Source organism: Engraulis encrasicolus, chromosome 8 (genome assembly GCF_034702125.1).
Source record: "Engraulis encrasicolus isolate BLACKSEA-1 chromosome 8, IST_EnEncr_1.0, whole genome shotgun sequence".
NCBI classification, from domain to species: domain Eukaryota; kingdom Metazoa; phylum Chordata; class Actinopteri; order Clupeiformes; family Engraulidae; genus Engraulis; species Engraulis encrasicolus.
The window spans coordinates 1,956,002-1,974,388 of NC_085864.1; the positions used below are offsets into that span (position 1 = coordinate 1,956,002).

The 18,387-nt window shown below is 42.3% G+C and overlaps 1 protein-coding gene across 2 annotated transcripts in view; it reads left to right on the forward strand.

Annotated features, from left to right (window-relative positions):
* rcbtb2 (regulator of chromosome condensation (RCC1) and BTB (POZ) domain containing protein 2) overlaps window positions 1–18,387 on the forward strand; it is a 29,034-nt gene that overhangs the window by 6,101 nt on the left and 4,546 nt on the right. For both annotated transcript variants that reach the window (XM_063204793.1, XM_063204794.1), the window contains exons 4-11: window positions 865–1,031; window positions 1,853–2,011; window positions 6,614–6,721; window positions 7,527–7,669; window positions 9,181–9,371; window positions 12,360–12,486; window positions 14,351–14,490; window positions 17,692–17,822. In XM_063204793.1, the coding sequence (XP_063060863.1) occupies window positions 865–1,031; window positions 1,853–2,011; window positions 6,614–6,721; window positions 7,527–7,669; window positions 9,181–9,371; window positions 12,360–12,486; window positions 14,351–14,490; window positions 17,692–17,822 (1,166 nt within the window). The remainder of the gene's footprint in view (window positions 1–864; window positions 1,032–1,852; window positions 2,012–6,613; window positions 6,722–7,526; window positions 7,670–9,180; window positions 9,372–12,359; window positions 12,487–14,350; window positions 14,491–17,691; window positions 17,823–18,387) is intronic.

Below are 18,387 nucleotides of genomic sequence, written 5' to 3' on the forward strand. Positions count from 1 at the left end.
TTAAGCCCTTTGCATTATAATTTTCCCCCTTTCTCTACATGTTTGTGAAGTCCACAAACAACTCTTTGTGTTTAGAGACTTATTTGTGAAATTCTGTGACTGCTATTTAATGTGGCTACTGACTGATGTAGTATTTGGTACCATAGACTTCCATTGCTACTTTAAATAAGGCTATACTGTCAAACTAGGCATTGCAAACACACAGATTTTTTTGTTGACGGGGCTGAAGTACAGATAAGCAGTGTCCTGAAATAAGGTGTAGTGTTCCTTGCATACCTGTGAACTTTAAGGTCCCAAAATCTGGGAAAATCCCCATATTTTAAGCCAAAATCCGGGAAATTTTCTAAAGGCCAAATTTTGACAGTCAACAGGATGACAGAGGCAAATCCCTCAGCACACGTTTTGCAGCGTGGAGAAACAATGCAATGAAAACAAAACAATGAAAATGAGAAATGAGTCAAAAAATGGGAGTTTCCCGGGAAATTAGGGATGGTTGACAGGTATGATCCAGTGCAGTCTCTCCGTAACAGTCTTATTCTCTCCTTCAGACAGAGAGGCGTATGCATGCCACAACAATGGCTACAGCCAAACAATATATGTATTTAATATGACTTGTGAGTTGAATAAATGGTGCCTTCACATGCTTAAGATTAGTGGTACTGTTAAGTATACTGTTGATTCACATCAGTATAACTAGTAAACCAGATAATGTTATTGTATTCTGTGTCGCTGTTTACTCTATCTATATACTATATGAAGATAAATGATTTGGATTTCATGTGTGAATTTCATACGTGGCTAGTGTTGGAGGATCTTTATTTTTAGGTGTGAAAATAAAACATATTCTGCTTTTCTCTCTATCAGATGGGGAGGTGTATGCGTGGGGCCACAATGGCTACAGTCAGCTGGGTAACGGCACTACCAATCACGGCATGACGCCTGCCCTGGTCTCCACCAACCTGATTGGCAAGAGGATAACAGAGGTCGCCTGTGGCTCCCACCACACCATCGCACTCACTACAGATGGAGAGGTAAGAACTGCTGCAATCAAACTACATTATGCACATCCTCCCGTCCTCAACTGTTGCTTGTGCGTCCTCTTGCCTCAGCATTGTCCCGCTTCCATGGAGAACACGAAAATTTCCCAGCAGTCAACCTTGCAGGATTCCTTACAACACTTCAAGATACTGTACTATTTCTGGAAGTCAGCTCATTTTACACTTCCCCTTGAGTTAAGTGATTGAGTTTGACCATTCTCCTGTACTTCCAGCTACACTCATCCCATCAGCAGTGCTTTGCCTATTTGCAACATGCACAGGTTTTTTTTTAAAAAAAAATTTAAACAAGCCCTTCCAAGATTGCTGGAAGCAGGACCCACAAGATTCCAATTCTGAGGATAAGTGCTAGCTTGTAACTAGAAGAAACATCCCCAGAATAAGACAATAGTTAAAAGAACAGAAGAAAGGTAAAACTAAATTATGTAACTGAAGAAGAGGTGTAAAATGAGCTTATTTCCAGAAATGGTACAGTATCCCTTTAAGCACTGTTAATTGGAATATTGGAAACATCCAGAGTAAGCCTTAAATCACTGGCATGAATCTAAACAAATGCGTCTGTCTTGGAAGCACGTTGTTTGCCAGATTATTAAGAAACTCAAAGCCGACTGAAAACCCAGTTACACTGGAAACCCAATTAAAGCCTCTGTGTGTACCTGTTCACACCTTGTCTGTTTAGACAGTCAACCGTGTCCATTTTCATAGACGCATCATCCGTGACATTGCCAGCCTTTTTCTTTTCCATGTCACTCACCTGCTTGCCTCACCCTCATTACGACCCAATTGTCCGTGCGCAGGTGTACGCCTGGGGCTACAACAACTCCGGCCAGGTGGGATCGGGCTCCACGGCCAACCAGCCCACGCCCAGACGAGTGAGCAGCTGCCTGCAGAACAAGGTGGTGGTCAACATAGCCTGCGGACAGCTCTGCTCCATGGCCGTGCTGGACAACGGGGAGGTACGCTACCACAATGCAGTGCTACATATACCAGTGCTGTCTTTTGGTCATAAAAGTCAGGGCAGGACAAGGAGGTGATCAGTCGAATAGATGCGGGTAAATGGGGTTAGTAATGGCCGATGTTTAGTATTAGGTTGTAGGCCTACTAGGTAACTTAACTGATATGGCATTGTGTTGTCTGGAAAGCTGACTTATGACATCTATAGACTAAAATAATTGCAACAAACTTTGTATAATATATTATCATGCCTGCCCAACATGTTTGAGGGGAAGAAAGAGAAGAGTGAGGAAAAATATTATAGAAAGTAGAAAGTTTCATAGGGAGTATATGTCTAACTTTGACCAAAGGCAGCATGGCATTTCACCCAGTCAGTTGTGTGTGTGTGTTTTTTTTTTCACCATATAAATGGACAATTCTGAAGACCCTAGGAATGCCTAGGACGTTGAGTGACATAGCCTATCCTACGGGTTTTAAACTCAACTCCTCCCAACATATTCTTACAGATTTTTAAACATTTTAAACCCCTTCCATTATCTTATTTTTAAAATCTTATGATCCATAACATGGTACATGGCCTACAACGTTGCAGTCGCCCTACGTTGAGAGCGACAGCAGCGCAGCTGTGGAAGGAGGGACTGGCGAGTGCTGGCGAGCCTTTTCTATGGAACGGCGTGCGTCTGATTTATTGGCTATTTCACTACAGTAGCAGGCCTAGGTTTTGAATAAAAAATATGTCATACATATTACTTGGTAAATCCGTGCCTAGTATTCCTAATTCCACCCAAATGAAACTACATAACATGATGTAGGCTACATGTTGGAAGTTTAGCCAGAGACGTTTTATGAAGAGTTTAAAGCTTCATGCTGTCATGTTTCTCATCTTGAGGAGGGAGAAAAGAACGCCAGTCTAGGGTCAGTGCATTCATCCACAGCCAAAAGCATTCTTATTCCCATTTGTAAATAACCCTCTTTTGGGAGAAAAGCACGAGGGAGAAATGCTTCGCTTGCATTGGATCGAGTGACGTGAGTGACTGCTATAAATACACACTGACCTTTCCACTTGGTTTTCAATCTAAATCCAGGGAGTGATATTGTGCGATTCACAACATGAAAACAGTTTATCTTTCATTTGTATTTAATTTATTAAGGGTTCATAAAACATTCGCCAATTACTCCAAACTTTCCACTGTCTGCTGCCGTATTCTTCTCACAGGGTAGATTTGTATATTGTTGTCATGACGACCGAATCCATGCTTGTCGTCTGTCAACCCAACTCGTCATATTCTGATTGGCTTTTGATGAATTCATCTTCGCTGATGGGCAGATTACTTCCATGGGTCTAGACCAGCCTAAAGGGAGGAAAGTCCTCCCTATGCTCCATTCACTTCAATGTTAAAAAGTAAAGCCCGCACTACGCCCGAGTTTTCACCATTTTCAATGAGGATGGAAGGGAGGACGGTCCTCCACGGTCTATTATGTGAATTAGAAGCGCTAAAGTATATGTTTTTTATGGCTAAATAGCTATAAAATACTAACAATTATATAACAAAGATATAATAAATATGTTTTGTTTTCAGTAGCCTACTTTATACTGGAAAAGCTGGCTTTATTATTTTGAGGGAGGATCGTCCTCCCTTTCCTCAATGGCAAATACGCCATTGACATATACTATACTCAGCACAGCCCTGAGTGATGTAATATTTTGCTCCATGTCTATGCAACAGGGAGGTATGGTACCACAATACAGTGCCAAAGATTTTCTAGGTCCCTTTCGAAGTCTCTGATAGTACTACTCACAGTATAGCCTTCAGTGCAGCATCACTCTGAGCATTTTAAACGTCTGCTCCTTGCCTGGGAATTCCCATGCTGAAGCACAAGACGCACTGTAAGAAAAAAACGAAAGATATGCAGTTTGTTTACAAACTGTTACCTTGTCAACACCGAATGCAAAACCAGTTTTCCATCAAGCTTTATTCAATTGTTGAAATAGTTAACTTTAGATCGACCACAGGAAAATGAATAGTCAGTTCCCAGACTACACCTCACTTGAGATATACTTGAGTCTGGCGATAGCCAGGCTGGTCTGCTCCATGGGCGTGTTGGACTATGGGAAGGTACAGTGCCGCAATACAGTACTATACGTACTGTACAGTGTTTAAGTGTACAAACCCTCTAAATAAAAGTGTCAGCTCAGCTTGGCACAATGTAATATCTGCTCCATGGCTGTGTTAGACAACAGGGAAGTAAGCTTAGGCCTATTAGTCAGACAGAATACAGGAAGAGAATGCTAAATATCTTTGGTATAGTACCTCAAGACAGTATTACATATACAGTGCTTCAGAGTAAATGACTTTTAAAAGAACAGGAGCTTAGTAGCCTGACGAGCCGGACTAATGTGAGAATTTAGCAAGTTCATCTAGTTTACTCGGCTAGCAGCTTAGTGTAATGTAATGCAATCTAATGTTTGCACCCTGGTTGTGCTGCACACCATGGATCAGTACAGCAAAAGCGTCAATACCAGATTCAGACAGCAAAAACCCTTCCAGAAATTTGGTACAACCAGCTCTGAATCAGCTGATCGTAACGAGCACTCAAGACAGGTAGACGAGTTACACACAGTTGCATGCTGCACTGTACACTTAGATTGTATACAGTCTATGAGCTACGCTCATCCCGTTGTCAGTGGTATGTCTATTTGCAACATGCACAGGATTTTTTTACCTCTCACTAGAACTTACTTCAAACAACAAGCCCTTCCAAGATTACTGACTGGCAAAAACGCAGATGGTGTGTTCGTAGAAACAGAATCAAAATTCAAAAAGGGAAAGAGACAGATGATTCATGGGTGTTTAAAGAAACAGAATATGTGTGTATGCAATGGTCCTTTGCTTTTCATGAGAAGGCAAGCATATGACTCAGTAGGTGACTCCATAAGCGACTCATGCACACAGGTGATTAAACACAGTATCTGCCAACAATGCTGAGGATTGTGAGTGTTTGCAGAAGAGATATAGACAGCTACTTTCTCTCTGCGACTCTCTGGAAGGAAGTTGTCTTGGAAAATGTAGGTTTTCTTGGCATGGGCTTCACACCCTGGAATAGAGCCAGCCAGCATGTGTAGAAGGACAGACATGTTGATACATGATCCAGGAAGTCAGTTCAACTCTTAAGATTAAGATCAAAACACTCAATATATGGACACAAGATTTGTGTTACATCATGCATGCATTGCTTTCATGCAACAAGGTTTGTTTGTACATATTGGTTGTTCATAGAATCATCTGTAGTCTGGTCTCATTCTGAAACTGTGTTGATTCAGTTGGTACATGCAAATTCTTCAAGTTGCCCATTTAAGTTCCATGTTGCGACTCTACACGACACCATGTCTATCCCTCCATCCATATGTCAGCTCATCCGTTGGTTCTTCAGAAACTGGTTTACTCTTTTTGGAGGGTTTGCACACAATGTAGTTCTGTGGACCTTGCTCCTCTTCTTGCAGTTTTGTCCTGAAAACAATGTCATGATGGGTTGGGGATATTTGCACCGCAAAGCGATGTGAGACCTGGCTGCTTTCCGTAGACATACAACACTCTCCAATAATGGCAATGTGGTTGAAGATGTCTTGAACTCGCGTGTATACTGAGTACTTCAGCTATAAACACAGGATGTTTACTTTTTTAGAAAGTGGACGGAGATTTTGCTTTCTTTGTGCATACTTGTCGCCTGTGTTCGAAAGGAGTTTGCAACCACCAGGTGTGTGGGCTGAAGGGAGTCTGTGTGCGATTCTCGCCTCAGAAGATGTTTTGGTTGAGGAATGCAAACTCACTCTCTCATGAACAACTTCCCCATGCTTCTTCTCCTTTGCTTTTTTTTCTCCTTTGCTTTTTTATTTGTTTCCACAGTTTGTGGACAGGCCAGGCTAAGATAGTGCTGTTTGGTGCTCCTGATGAATTTTACTTAATTTACCTCCAGCAACTCAGACAGAGAGCATGACAACATGCAACATGCAACAATCTGCAAACAGATGGAGGGATGAAAACAAAGAGTGTTTGCAACCTAGCCAGCAGACATGTCAAAAGTAAAAGTAGAAGTAAAAAAAAAACATGCAACAGTTTACCTCCAACTCAAGTAACTTCACCAAGTAACCAGTAGACCATTGTACCGGTCTGGTGGATCAAACTTGTGGTGTTTTCAGTAACAACACAGTCTGCTTACCACATTAGGTACAGTGTAATTACTGGTGGAACAGCTATCATGTGCTAGTGCTGTACTTAGTTGCATCATTAATTTGCTTCTACGTTTACTTTGACAACTCTGCTATCCAGAACAGATTCTCAGGTCCTTGTCGGTTGATTTCCACTGCACAGTGTTTGGTTTGTCTTTGCTTAAAGATAACCCTAGTTTTGTTCGTCTTTCCTGTGATGATTGTCTTCTACATTTATTTTTCAAATTAAGCTGGTGTAAAGGTTTGTAATGCAATGTGTAAAACTGGCCACTCTGAGAAGTCATGATTGGTGTGAATAAACATGCATAACCTAAAATAACAAGAACAATCCTCCGTCTGTTTGCATTTCTTCGTCCGTCTGTCTGTCTGTCTTCAGGTGTATGGTTGGGGCTACAACTGCAATGGGCAACTAGGTCTTGGTAACAACGGCAACCAGCAGACGCCCTGCAGAATTGCAGCGCTCCAGGGCATCAGCATAGTACAGGTGAGAGCCTTTAGAGTGGAAAGGGTTAACTATTCAAGTTGCCCCACTCTGCTATTTATTGTTATTGGAATTAAACAATTTATATCACATACATTTAGTTAAAACAAGGCAGCGGTTTCTGCCTACACAAATCATGGCTTCGCAAGATTTTTCCCAGAAGCAAAGTGAAGCAAATGTAATAAATTACAGTTGTAACTGTAGCCACTGGGTGTTTGGCAATAATGTATTGGCACACCTGTTCTGCCGTTTGTAAAATACCTACCATTGTCGTTTCTGTTCCTGCATGCCCACAGTATTTGTGGTGGAAGGTTATAAGTGACTTGGAAGACGTGCCAAGCAAAATAAAGGGCCTACTAGGGCAGCGGTGGTGTAGTGATTAAGGAGATGGGCTTTAGATCAGAGGATTGCCAGTTCGAATCCCACCCTTCACTGTCTCACTCCATGGCTGAGGTGTCCTTGAGCAAGGCACCTAACCCCACACTGCTCCAGGGACTATAACCAATACCCTGTACTTGAAATAATTGCAAGTTGCTTTGGATAAAAGCATCAGCTAAGTGCCATGTAGTGCAATGCTAACTTGGGCCTTTATTGCAACTATATCAATAATACAGGTTTTATTGGCAGTGAGCAAGAAATCTTTAAATACACACCTAACAAATGATTGATATTTTTTATCCATCTTGAGTCACTTATACAGAACGTTAGGTAGGCAGGTACGTACAATATTGGTGGATACTAAGTGAACTAAAAACAAGAATTTCCTAACATTTCAAATACTTTAATTTGAAACCTCCTTCCCTCTCAGGTAGCCTGTGGCTATGCCCACACCTTGGCACTCACTGATGAAGGATTCATCTATGCCTGGGGGGCAAACTCCTACGGGCAGCTCGGCACGGGGAACAAAAGTAACCAGGCTGTTCCCACACTCATCAACATGGATAAGGAGAGGTGGGTAGCTATGCTGACTGTCAGTTAGTGCCACTTTGTCAATCAAAAATCAAGTTCAAGTGGGGGTTTTGTATTTAAAGTTTATTTAAAATTGTATTTTAAGTTTATACAAAGCTTCATTTAAATAACTACGATACAATGCTCATATGGTACATCATATGACAGAACAACTATTAAAACACGGTCAGACAGGGTGCTAAACAGGGAAAAAAGAGGTTGCGTCTTTGTGTCAAGTTGTCTTCAGGGACATTGTGTGATCTTTGTAGTAAAGAGCTAGAGAGTGTGACAAGTACACAGGACCTCTGTAAGACAAGTACACAGATCCTCTGGTTACCTGTGTTGGAAGGAAACTGTTTCTTTTTTTTACTTTCAGTTTTACTTCTATTTTTGGCACCTCTGAAAAATGGCTACAACTCTCGCAACTTGGGCTGCCACTTAATGTCACTTTGTCGATCACACACTTGGCTGTGTCTGTGCACAGTATTTGCAATAGTGTAACTTACACCAATGTTGTTACTTGCACCTCAGTGTTGACAAGCTCTGGATGATGCGGGTGGGCATGTGTCTTTAAATTGTCTTGTGCTTATACAAAACAAGCAGGATATAATATAATTTCATACAGAGTTCTCTGAAAGAAGAGATCCAGTCTTTGTAGATCTAACCCCATATTTTGCCAATATTTGCCCTGCAACCTACCATCAATTGTTTGTGCCCTTGCCTCATTCATTTTGAGATAAACTACATAAAGTGTGTGTTGTACACATCTATAAAATGGGCTCATTGGAGATGGCTCATGATCGGCACTGTAATAAAAGAATGTAAATTCCCTCACGTTCCCCTCAAGACTGCTTTATTTTTTTAAATATAGCCATACAGGAAGTTGGTTGCGTTGTTCATATTCCATTTCATAATAATGACCTCTCTCCCGAGGCAACAACTGAGTGCTCGCACAATAATTATTTTGTTTGTTTCAAACTGTGGTTTTGGAAAGTGCATTCCTGCTTGGTATCAAAAGAAATATTGTATGTATGCACGCTCTCACCAAACAAAGTGAAGCATTAACATGTCTGAAAGAGCTTTCTCTGCGGTAGTAACTTAATTAAGGTGAACATGGACCATGGAAAGCCTTTGTCATTCAGATCAGGATGAGCAGGGAGGCAGACAGGTCAGGGAGTGGGACACACCGTTCCGTTCGTTGTCCCGGGCCCAGGTAGAGGAGAGGCCCAAAATTTGGCCCTCATTACATGGTATGTATAGGGGGGGGTGGCTTCAGATTACTTTGTTTCGGGCCTGGCCAAGGCTGTCAGCAGCCTTGGGGACAAGTTTAACAAGTTGCACAAATTCGTTATTATTGCCTGAAGAGGTTTATTGCAGGAACATTAGACTTTGGCGACACAATATGAAAATCGTGTATTCACTCTCATTAAGCCATCAATCAATGTCAGAGTCTACACCTCCTCCTCCTCACCTGCTTTCCCACCTGCCTCCTCCCCTCTCCTCCTCTCCTCCAGGATGGTGGAGGTGGCAGCCTGCCACACGAGCCATACGTCGGCCGCCAAGACACAGAGCGGCCAGGTGTATATGTGGGGTCAGTGCCGCGTTCAGGCCGTGGCGTGTCCGCACCTCACCCATTTCGCCGCCACCGACGACGTGTTCGCCTGCTTCGCCACACCCGCCGTCTCGTGGCGTCTCCTCACCGTGGGTAGGTGTACGCACACAGTTTTTACTTCACTCACTGCCATTGATGCATATAAACGTCAATTATGTGTTTTGGAACAGAAACTCATCCTGAAGGTGGCAGGACTTGATTTTTGTGCGTCTTGAAAAAACATTGAAAATAACGGGAAAAAAATAATGTCAGTATGGGTGCCTTTGTTTTGAAATTAGCAGGCAGCCAATAACTTATATTACCATGTTTCATTCATGGGTGGCTGCATATACTTGCATAAATTTCATCAATTTCCCTGGTATCCCTTAAGTTGTTGTATGGAAGGGGGTTTCCTGTTTTATCCTGTCTGAGCGAGGAGTAGTCATAGGAGAAGTCATACCTTGCCAGGAAGAGATTAATGTTATCAGATTGAAATTTAAACACTTCAGACTCCAGGACATCTAGTAGCATGTTGTGGAATGTGGCAAATGCATGCAACTCTCTTGATGTCACTAGTAACCACGTTACCTCTGTTCAGTTGCTCTCAGATCTCAGCTCAACTCTTTTCACTTTAAGTGAATTTTGATTTGTGAATTGTTTCTTGTTTCCGGTCTTTCGGTTTCCCCTGCCAGTGTCTGTTAACCCATTGTGTCCTGGAGCGACATATATGCTGCATTCAGGTTTTTGATATTTGAGCTGTTTTATTACAAATATGGGTATGTTAGAGCCGAATGAACACATTCTTGTGCAAAATGAAGGTTCTAGCTTATAAATGTAACTTATTTCATCCTTTTATCTGCTTCAGAGGCTGAGATATTTATGTTTTAATAGGGAGAGGGCACCTCTTCCCAAAAAGGGCTCAGACTGAAATGGGTTAAGAATTATTACAGTTTCAGAGGTGTCAGTATTTAGCAATATATTTTCACAGTATTGATGACAGCCTTACTCTACTGTATGTGTTTAGTCAATACAACTTAAGTGTCAAGTAAGTGCTTATAATTAGTACTCAACATTGTTTATAGTCAACAACACATTTTCAGACCCCAGTCTCTAAGGGCTGTATTCTACCACCCGCGTAAGTGAAAATAAGCGCGCAACAGCGCCTCCGCACTGACTCAAGTTAGTGATTAAACCAAAAATTAGACCAAAAACACCTCGTCGCACCATGCGCAAATTGGCAAGGCACGTCAGACTAAAGACTGATGTTCCAGTCGTCCAAACAGCCACCCAAAGTATGCCTATTCAAAAAGAACCTTCACCATTTTTTATTATGTTTTAGCCACGTTAAGTAAAGGGTTTTTATTGCAACTCCTCAACTTTTACGATTTATTGGAACTCCTGCATATGTGCATGAAGCCTATTAAACTTTCTAAACTGATGCCCGACATACGAAGCCACGACCTACTGAGGTAGGCTACGTTGTCCTATCTGTTTTTGTAAGACAAAAAATATTTCCTGAATTTAATTACAGCTAGAAGTAAAAAGCTAGGCCTACATATCAGAGCATGTCTTTGGCATTTCGCTTCAGGTCTTTAGTACACCCTATCAGCTGCGTGTTTAAATCCTGGCTTGGCGTTGCATGCCCATGCCCAATTAATTCCCATGTCTGCGACAGAATATAAAGTATCTGTTTTTTCCATGACGATCGATTTCCTTGTTCGTTCTTCAGCATGCATGTACTGTAAGTATCATATGCTGACGGACAGCTGAGATCCACATATTTCCAATGATATTAATGTCACGTTACTGTACAGAGAAGCGGAGAAGCGCTTTTAAAAGTCTGCAAATACAATGTGACTGTTCCTGTGGGAATTAAGAGGCAATGATCAGCCTTTTTAAATCCGTTTTTAATTTCCGGAATTGTCTAGGCAACACACCAAACTCCATTTTTAACAAAACGTTTCATCATATTTACTATTTCAATCAAGCTGTTGCGCACCAAAACGCTCAGCTGAGTTTCCGCCAAAGGTACACATTGCGTTTCCATTTCATTATCTCACCTCCACTACTCGCCTTGTGTTTGTGAAAATGAGCTGAGGTTAGATTTTGAGATACTTTTGCACAAGGACTTTTGACACGTGGTTCTAAATTCAAAGTTAAAGTTCAGTTTTGGATCTCAATGGACTGCCGAGGTTTTCACATGGTTGATCTGAAAATCCATGCTCCGTGGTTTCTTTGAAACCACAACTGAGGAATTCGGGGAAGACTCATCCCCCCATTTAGCATATATCACGCCCATGTTGTTCTACGTGCTGTTTTTCGGAGTTAAGCGCGAGGGGTGTGGTAATATGTCAGAGGGGAGAATACGCGCAGGATCAAAGCGCGTAAAAGGTGCGTGCGTAAAACCGACTTAATTGGCGATGGGAGAATTCCGCCCTAAATTACTTTTCTGTTGTAAAGAAACTTTATAGCTCGCAAACTTTGTGTTTACAGTTGTCAACTTGAAGTGTTCAGAGTCAACAAATGTCTAGACCACAATTGAAATGAAAGTGAAAGCAGCTGGCATTGCATGCACATCACCAGTTATGGGCATTGCTTCTCTGCACTCCTCTCTCTGAACTCCTCTCCTTGCCTACATTCAAACACAGCCTTACAGCCCTTTTATCCAAACTGCAGCGAAGACAACGGGAATTCCACAATCCAAATTGTTTTTACCAATGTTGAAGTGAGCTGAACCAGCTGCCATTGATTGATGCACATTACCAGTTATGGGCATCGCTCCTCTGCACTCCTCCTCTGCCTCACTACATACTGTACAAACACAGCCCTAACCAATACCCTTTGGTGATTATTTTACAATGCAATAGCAGATAAGAGGAAAGCGAAAATTCTTGAAGTTTGAACCACACAAAATGAAGGGTCCTCAGCACCCTTTAAAAAATTCTAGTAGATCACACATAACTACGGGCAAACACAAACCTTACACAAATCCCCTTTCGCCTTCCAAGATGGGATAGGGGATAGGGGATAGGGGTTTGCCAGGGCAGACACACGCACACACACGCACACACAACCTTAACCGAGCCGTCTCTGCTGTGCTAGATGGTGACGATTACCTGACGGTGGCCCAGTCGCTCAAGAGGGAGTTTGACTGTCCAGACATCTCCGACCTCAAGTTCCTGGTGGATGGGAAGTTCATCCACGTTCATAAGGCCCTCTTAAAAATACGGTATGTATCCTCTCTGATTGGAAGTCTTAAAGCAATGCCTTGCTGTTGTCTTTTTTCAGCCATAACACATTGTTTCCTGGTATGGATTTTTTCAGGGGTTCAAAATTCTGCCATCTTTATTGTTTATAGTTCGAATGAGAAACAACACTGCTGCCATCTGGTAATTAGCTGTTAAGGTGCCGGTATGCTTGCTGCGAGCTGTAAATTACGCGCGTCACCGCGAGCAACTGACAGCACATGCTTGCTTCAAAAGCAGTTGACCACCAAGACGCAAAATACTGGCGGTATCATCCAGGGGGCAGAGAGCATGCAGCATTGGGATGCAGAAATTGGGAACACAGATGGCAAGGAAAACAACAAAACAAAAAGAGGGGCTCCCTGGGCAAGGAAAGAATACTGCTACTACTCCTGTATGTGCATGCTCCTTTTTCAAAGTGCAACAAGGAAGTATGATCACAAATGTTTGAAATTTCGGACAAACTCAACGAGACGCTCTGAAAAGTTGCTGCCATTGTCGTTTTCATATCAAGCACACGCGTGGAACTGCGCAGTCTATCTTACGATCGCCCCCAGCGAGTTTGAAGACATTACACCTGACGCACGCATTTGCCTGCCGTGTCCAACGCGCACGAAATTGGCATTAAATACGCATGTTAACGCGTTCATGAACGAATCGTGCACGCGCTTGCGTATCTTGCAGCAAGCATACCGGCACCTTAAGTCTACTTTGGTCAGGCCGGTAAATATTACTTTATAATGTAATAAACATTAATGAACAGATCAAGTCTGTCAATTGAATGACATTGAAAATGAATGACAATTGAAAATGAAGAATGTAGCTTACATTTAGTATAGGCTACAGAGAGTCATTTGTTTTTTGTGATAATCCCAATTATATAGTCCCATGATTAGTGAGTGTCTCTTGACCAGCATAGAAAGGCATGATGGACAACCTCCCCCCTGTGTGTTGTGTTGCCAATAAACACAAACAGAATGTTCTTCTGTCTCATTCTTTTAATGAGATTTGGGCATAATTTATTGCCATACTGACCTATTGTTTGGCATATTTTTATGATGATATGGTATAATAATAATGCCATTTGTGGTTGGAACGTCATAAGAGAATGTTAGCTCTCAAAGAAATCGCATGGTACAGGTAAAGGCTTGCTTGTTGTCATGGGACTTAACATGACTTGACAGACAAGTGATAAACGACAGCTGGAAAAACAATTTTACTGGCCAACACTTTCTGATCTGTGATAAATGTTTATGTTTTATTATTTTGGGGGGTTCCTGTGAATTGTAGCCATGGAACACATGCCAGGACAAGAGAGACAGAGATACGGGGAGAGAGTATGTAGCTGTAAGCAGGCTGTGGCTGCTGCTGTTAGGTTTTTACTCAATGTTATATACAGTTGATGATGATATTGTTAGCCCCCTCCTGAAATTATACATCTCTCTTCATTTCTCCGTGAGAATGACCATTATTGACAGCTCCTGTTATTCTGGAAACAAATACACCATTGAGATGGTGTCCAATGAGTTGAATTTGGATTTTTGAGTTTAAGCGAGTTTAAATGAGTTTAAACAAAAGAGGGCAAAAATGGCAAGGACAAAATTATTAGCCCCCTGATCATTGATAGTCAATACGGTGCCACTTATGAACCAAAACTGACGTCTGGCTCTTTGATTAGTTGTTTACTAGGTTGGTGCATGTCCTACTAGGGATTTTGGCCCATTTTCCCATTAAAAACCATTGCTCATCTCTTGAAATGCACGCCCTTATGACACAAATATCAACCATTTCCTTCTTGGGAATCCAATGCCCCTTCCCCCCTCCCCCTCCCGTACCGTCCCTTTGCAGGTGTGAGCATTTCCGTGCCCTGCTGAATGAGACTGACGATGACTCCATTGAGATCCATCAGTTCTCCTACCTGGTGTACCGGGCCTTCCTGGAGTACCTGTACACGGACACCATCAACCTACCACCGGAGGATGCCATAGGTACTATGCTACACACACACAGACACGCACACACACACACACACGGAAACACACCACACACACCGACCCAAGGGCACCATCAACCTACCACCTGAGGATGCCATAAGTGTGACAACCACACACATGCACACAAGCACACACACACACACCCATCAACCTTCCACCTGAGGATGCCGTAGGTATGCTAGCTGTTCTCAAATTAGCTGAAACTATCCATCAACGTACCTCCTGAGGATGCCAGAGGTGTCCTCTTCACTCAGATTGAGCTGTAAAATAGCATTTCATTCTGTTTTCTTGTAAGCAGTGGCGTTGTAACGTGGTGATGACCGACAGTTCACTTACAATTCAGTTACCTTGAGTCAGTCAGTCCAAATAGCCCAACAGTCCAAATAGCCCAACAGTACATGGTACACAAAAGAGACACAAAGTAGCTTCTGTTTGCAAAGCTTACCCATACAGTTCACCACTGATAGCCACACCACAAGGCAAGTCTGCTAGTTGTAAAGGTTTGCAGCAGCATGGTAACCAAAGGCTGCCTCACCATAAGCAGAAGGGGCATTGCCAGCCAGAGCTGTGGCCAGTAATCAGCCTGCCCACTGAAACGCTGCTCGGGCATCGTAATAGGATTAGCCTGGGTTTCAAAGGAGTTGTTGGTACTGTATGAATAACTTACAATAAGCAGTAGGACTTTATTTTGCTGTTTCTTTTTCGGTGGATTAACATATTACATGGTCTACATCTCACCAGAGAATTTGTTATTGTAACAGGGGGAATTAAAATGAATAAAATCAAGTCTAACCCAATAAGTTATGCTGACCGAATGCAGTGTATACATTTGTTGGCCAACATACAGCACATTTAATATTAAAATGTGGATATGCCACATCAAGGCTGAAGTGTTTAGTTACTCTGTAGTTCATTGTATTCTTGTTCCTCTTTGGTAATGGGTCATGAAAAGAGGTAAGGCTTTGGTGTTGTGGTGACTGCTGTGTACTTTGCACTGGTCTGGCCCAGTGATGTGTGTTCCGGGCAGGCAAGCTGTGTGGCTGATTTGGTTGTGGTGGTAGTTACAATAGTGAAAGTCTGTCTGCAGAGTATGTGTGTTTACTGCGGTGGTGCCACCTGTTCAATGGGCACCAAAGTGGGGTAATAAATATTGTCCCCCAGGTAACCTAGTATCATTTCAGACTGTTTTAAGTGTTTAACTTGACATTTTGTTTCTGGCAGAATGGTGTAAGGAGTAAATAGGGAGTGGAGTTTAACCCTTTTTGTTGGTCCTTCATTTTTTGTACTCCTCCATTGTAATGTGGTGAGGATACTGAGGATAATGACTTCAACATTATGATTAACACAACTAATTTCTTTCCCGGAAAACAACAAAAGGTATTGGGCCACATGGTATGAAGTAGCTTTTTCTTTGCCTAAATGTTATTTTGCCGTTGTACATTAGGACTGAGCTCATGTTGCAAACCTTCACCTCATTAGATTGCTGTGGTCCATTTTTGGATAATGCCCATCTGAAGCCTTTTTGCCTTATCTGCAAATGGAGGTAATGGTGTTTGAGAGCAGGCCTGCTTGGCGGCTCTGTGTCATGAATGAGATTATTGTGATGAATTGCACTTTACTGCGGCCCATGCAGCAGATGGCGTATCTGTGTTGCCATGGTCACCTACAGTATGGAGCGTGTTCCAGCAGCAGAGCTGGAATATCTCAGGCGATGGACAGTAGAGAAGACTATGCTTTGGGCAGTAGGGTGAATTTAAAATGTTAGTATTATACAGTCATTATACTTTGACATGACATCAGGCATGGAATTATTTATTGCACTGTCATGCCGTGAACTCGCCTTCCAACAGTTCTTGACTTGCAAAAAAACAATACACTTGCTTATAACTGAACTCCTTTTGGTAGCACAACACAGTTGAATACCAGTAACTGTCGCGTACAGACATACTGCAACACAGTAGCTAATTTTACAAACTGTAATTCAGGTAACATCCTCTTTGTTTTACAATGTGTAATTCAAGTAACATCCTCTTTGTTTGGCTGGGAATCCACCAGCCACCACTGTGGCAAGCAGAAGTGGCATGTGCAGTACAAAACCTTGCTGCTGCTGCTGTTGATGGGCATAGCAACAGTTAAGAAGGTTTGTTTTAGCTTGTTTACTGTAGATTGTTAAGTTGTTTCTTTGGTGCCGTCAGTTGTTTATCCTGAGATGTTAGTGTTGCCAGCAGAACATTTTTCATTTGTCTGTCGAGGTGGGTGGGCTGTTCACCCAATGTCAAAGTCTTTTATTTTGCCAGGAGACCTAGTTACAGTGGTAAATGTTCATTGTCAAGGTGTCAACCTTAACTATAGAGGTCTGGGGGAAACACGGAAGTGATGGGCATAGATGCCTTAAGGCTGCTGAGAAGAAGAAGGTACTGTAAACAGGCCGCTGGAGGAAGAAAGGGTTCTCTAAATCTCAAAAGAAAGCCTGCCCCCTAGTGGGTGTGCATGTGTGTGTGTATGCATCTTCCCCCAAAAGATTATTGATACATTCAGTATTTATGTTAGGAGATATTGAAGAGGAAGAAGAAAGTGTTTCAAGATATTATAAGAAGATTAGAGTTGGCGCTAAAGTAAAGCTGTTGAAAAGCCCCCCGAAGCGTGAAAGAAGTTTGGGGTGCAGTGGCTTAATGAGCTGAGACATTGTACCATCACGCCAGCAACCTGGGTTCCATTCCGTCCCGAGGACCTTTGCCGATCCTGCCCCTCTCTCTCTCTCTCCCACTCCCGCTCTCTTCTCCTGCATAAAGGCATTACATATTTGTATCACTTTTGTGGGAAAGTATGATGCAAAATTTAGAGATTAATATTAGAAATGTAACATTGCAACTTAGTCCAACTTAGATTTTAATCTTATGGAGATTATAGAATCTCAGTTGAATTCAACTTACTCAAACAAGTCTGTAACATTACAGAATAAATGTGTGCGTGTGCAACATGCGACATGTAATTCTGTGTGTTTGTGTAGCATGTAATGATGTACAACTCGTGTGTGTGTGTGTGTGTGTGTGTGTGTGTGTGTGTGTGTGTGTGTGTGTGTGTGTGTGTGTGTGTGTGTGTGCGTGCGTGCGTGCGTGCGTGCGTGCGTGCGTGCGTGCGTGCGTGCGTGCGTGCGTGCGCGCGCGCGCGCGCGCGCGTGTGTGTGTGTGTTAGGACTTCTGGACTTGGCAACCTACTACCATGAGACGCGTCTGAAACGTCTGTGCCAGGAGACCATCAAGAGAGGTATCTCAGAGGAAAACGCCATCACACTGCTCTCCGCCGCAGTCAAGTATGAGGCCCGGGTAAGACACACACACACACACACACACACACACACACACACACACACACACACACACACACACACACACACACACACACACACACACACACACACCAGGCTTGTACGAAATTCCGAATTTAATTGAGAATTACCCCAAAATTCCAATTCAATTCTTGAATTTCAATATGAATTTAATTGAAATTCCAAACAGGAAATGGAATTGAAATTCAAATTGAAATTGGAGGAAACACAATTTAAATACAAATAAATTCAAAGCAATGACATAATACAAACACTAGGTGGTGGTGTAGAGTAAATTCAAAGAAACTCGGAGTAATGACAACACTAGATGGTGTTTTATATTTATTATCAGTATGTGTCTATTCCCGGCACTGCAAGGAGGGTGGGAAGAGTGAAATACTAGTACACCAACACAACTGCCCCCTTAGGTCACCTGTTGGGCTGCTTCCTTAAAGGAACAGACCACCCTTTTTTGATTTTCACATATTTGCAGTATTTCCCAACATTATTCATGAATGTGCATATCATTTTCGTCTCAGTGTTTTCAGTACTTAGATTTATGG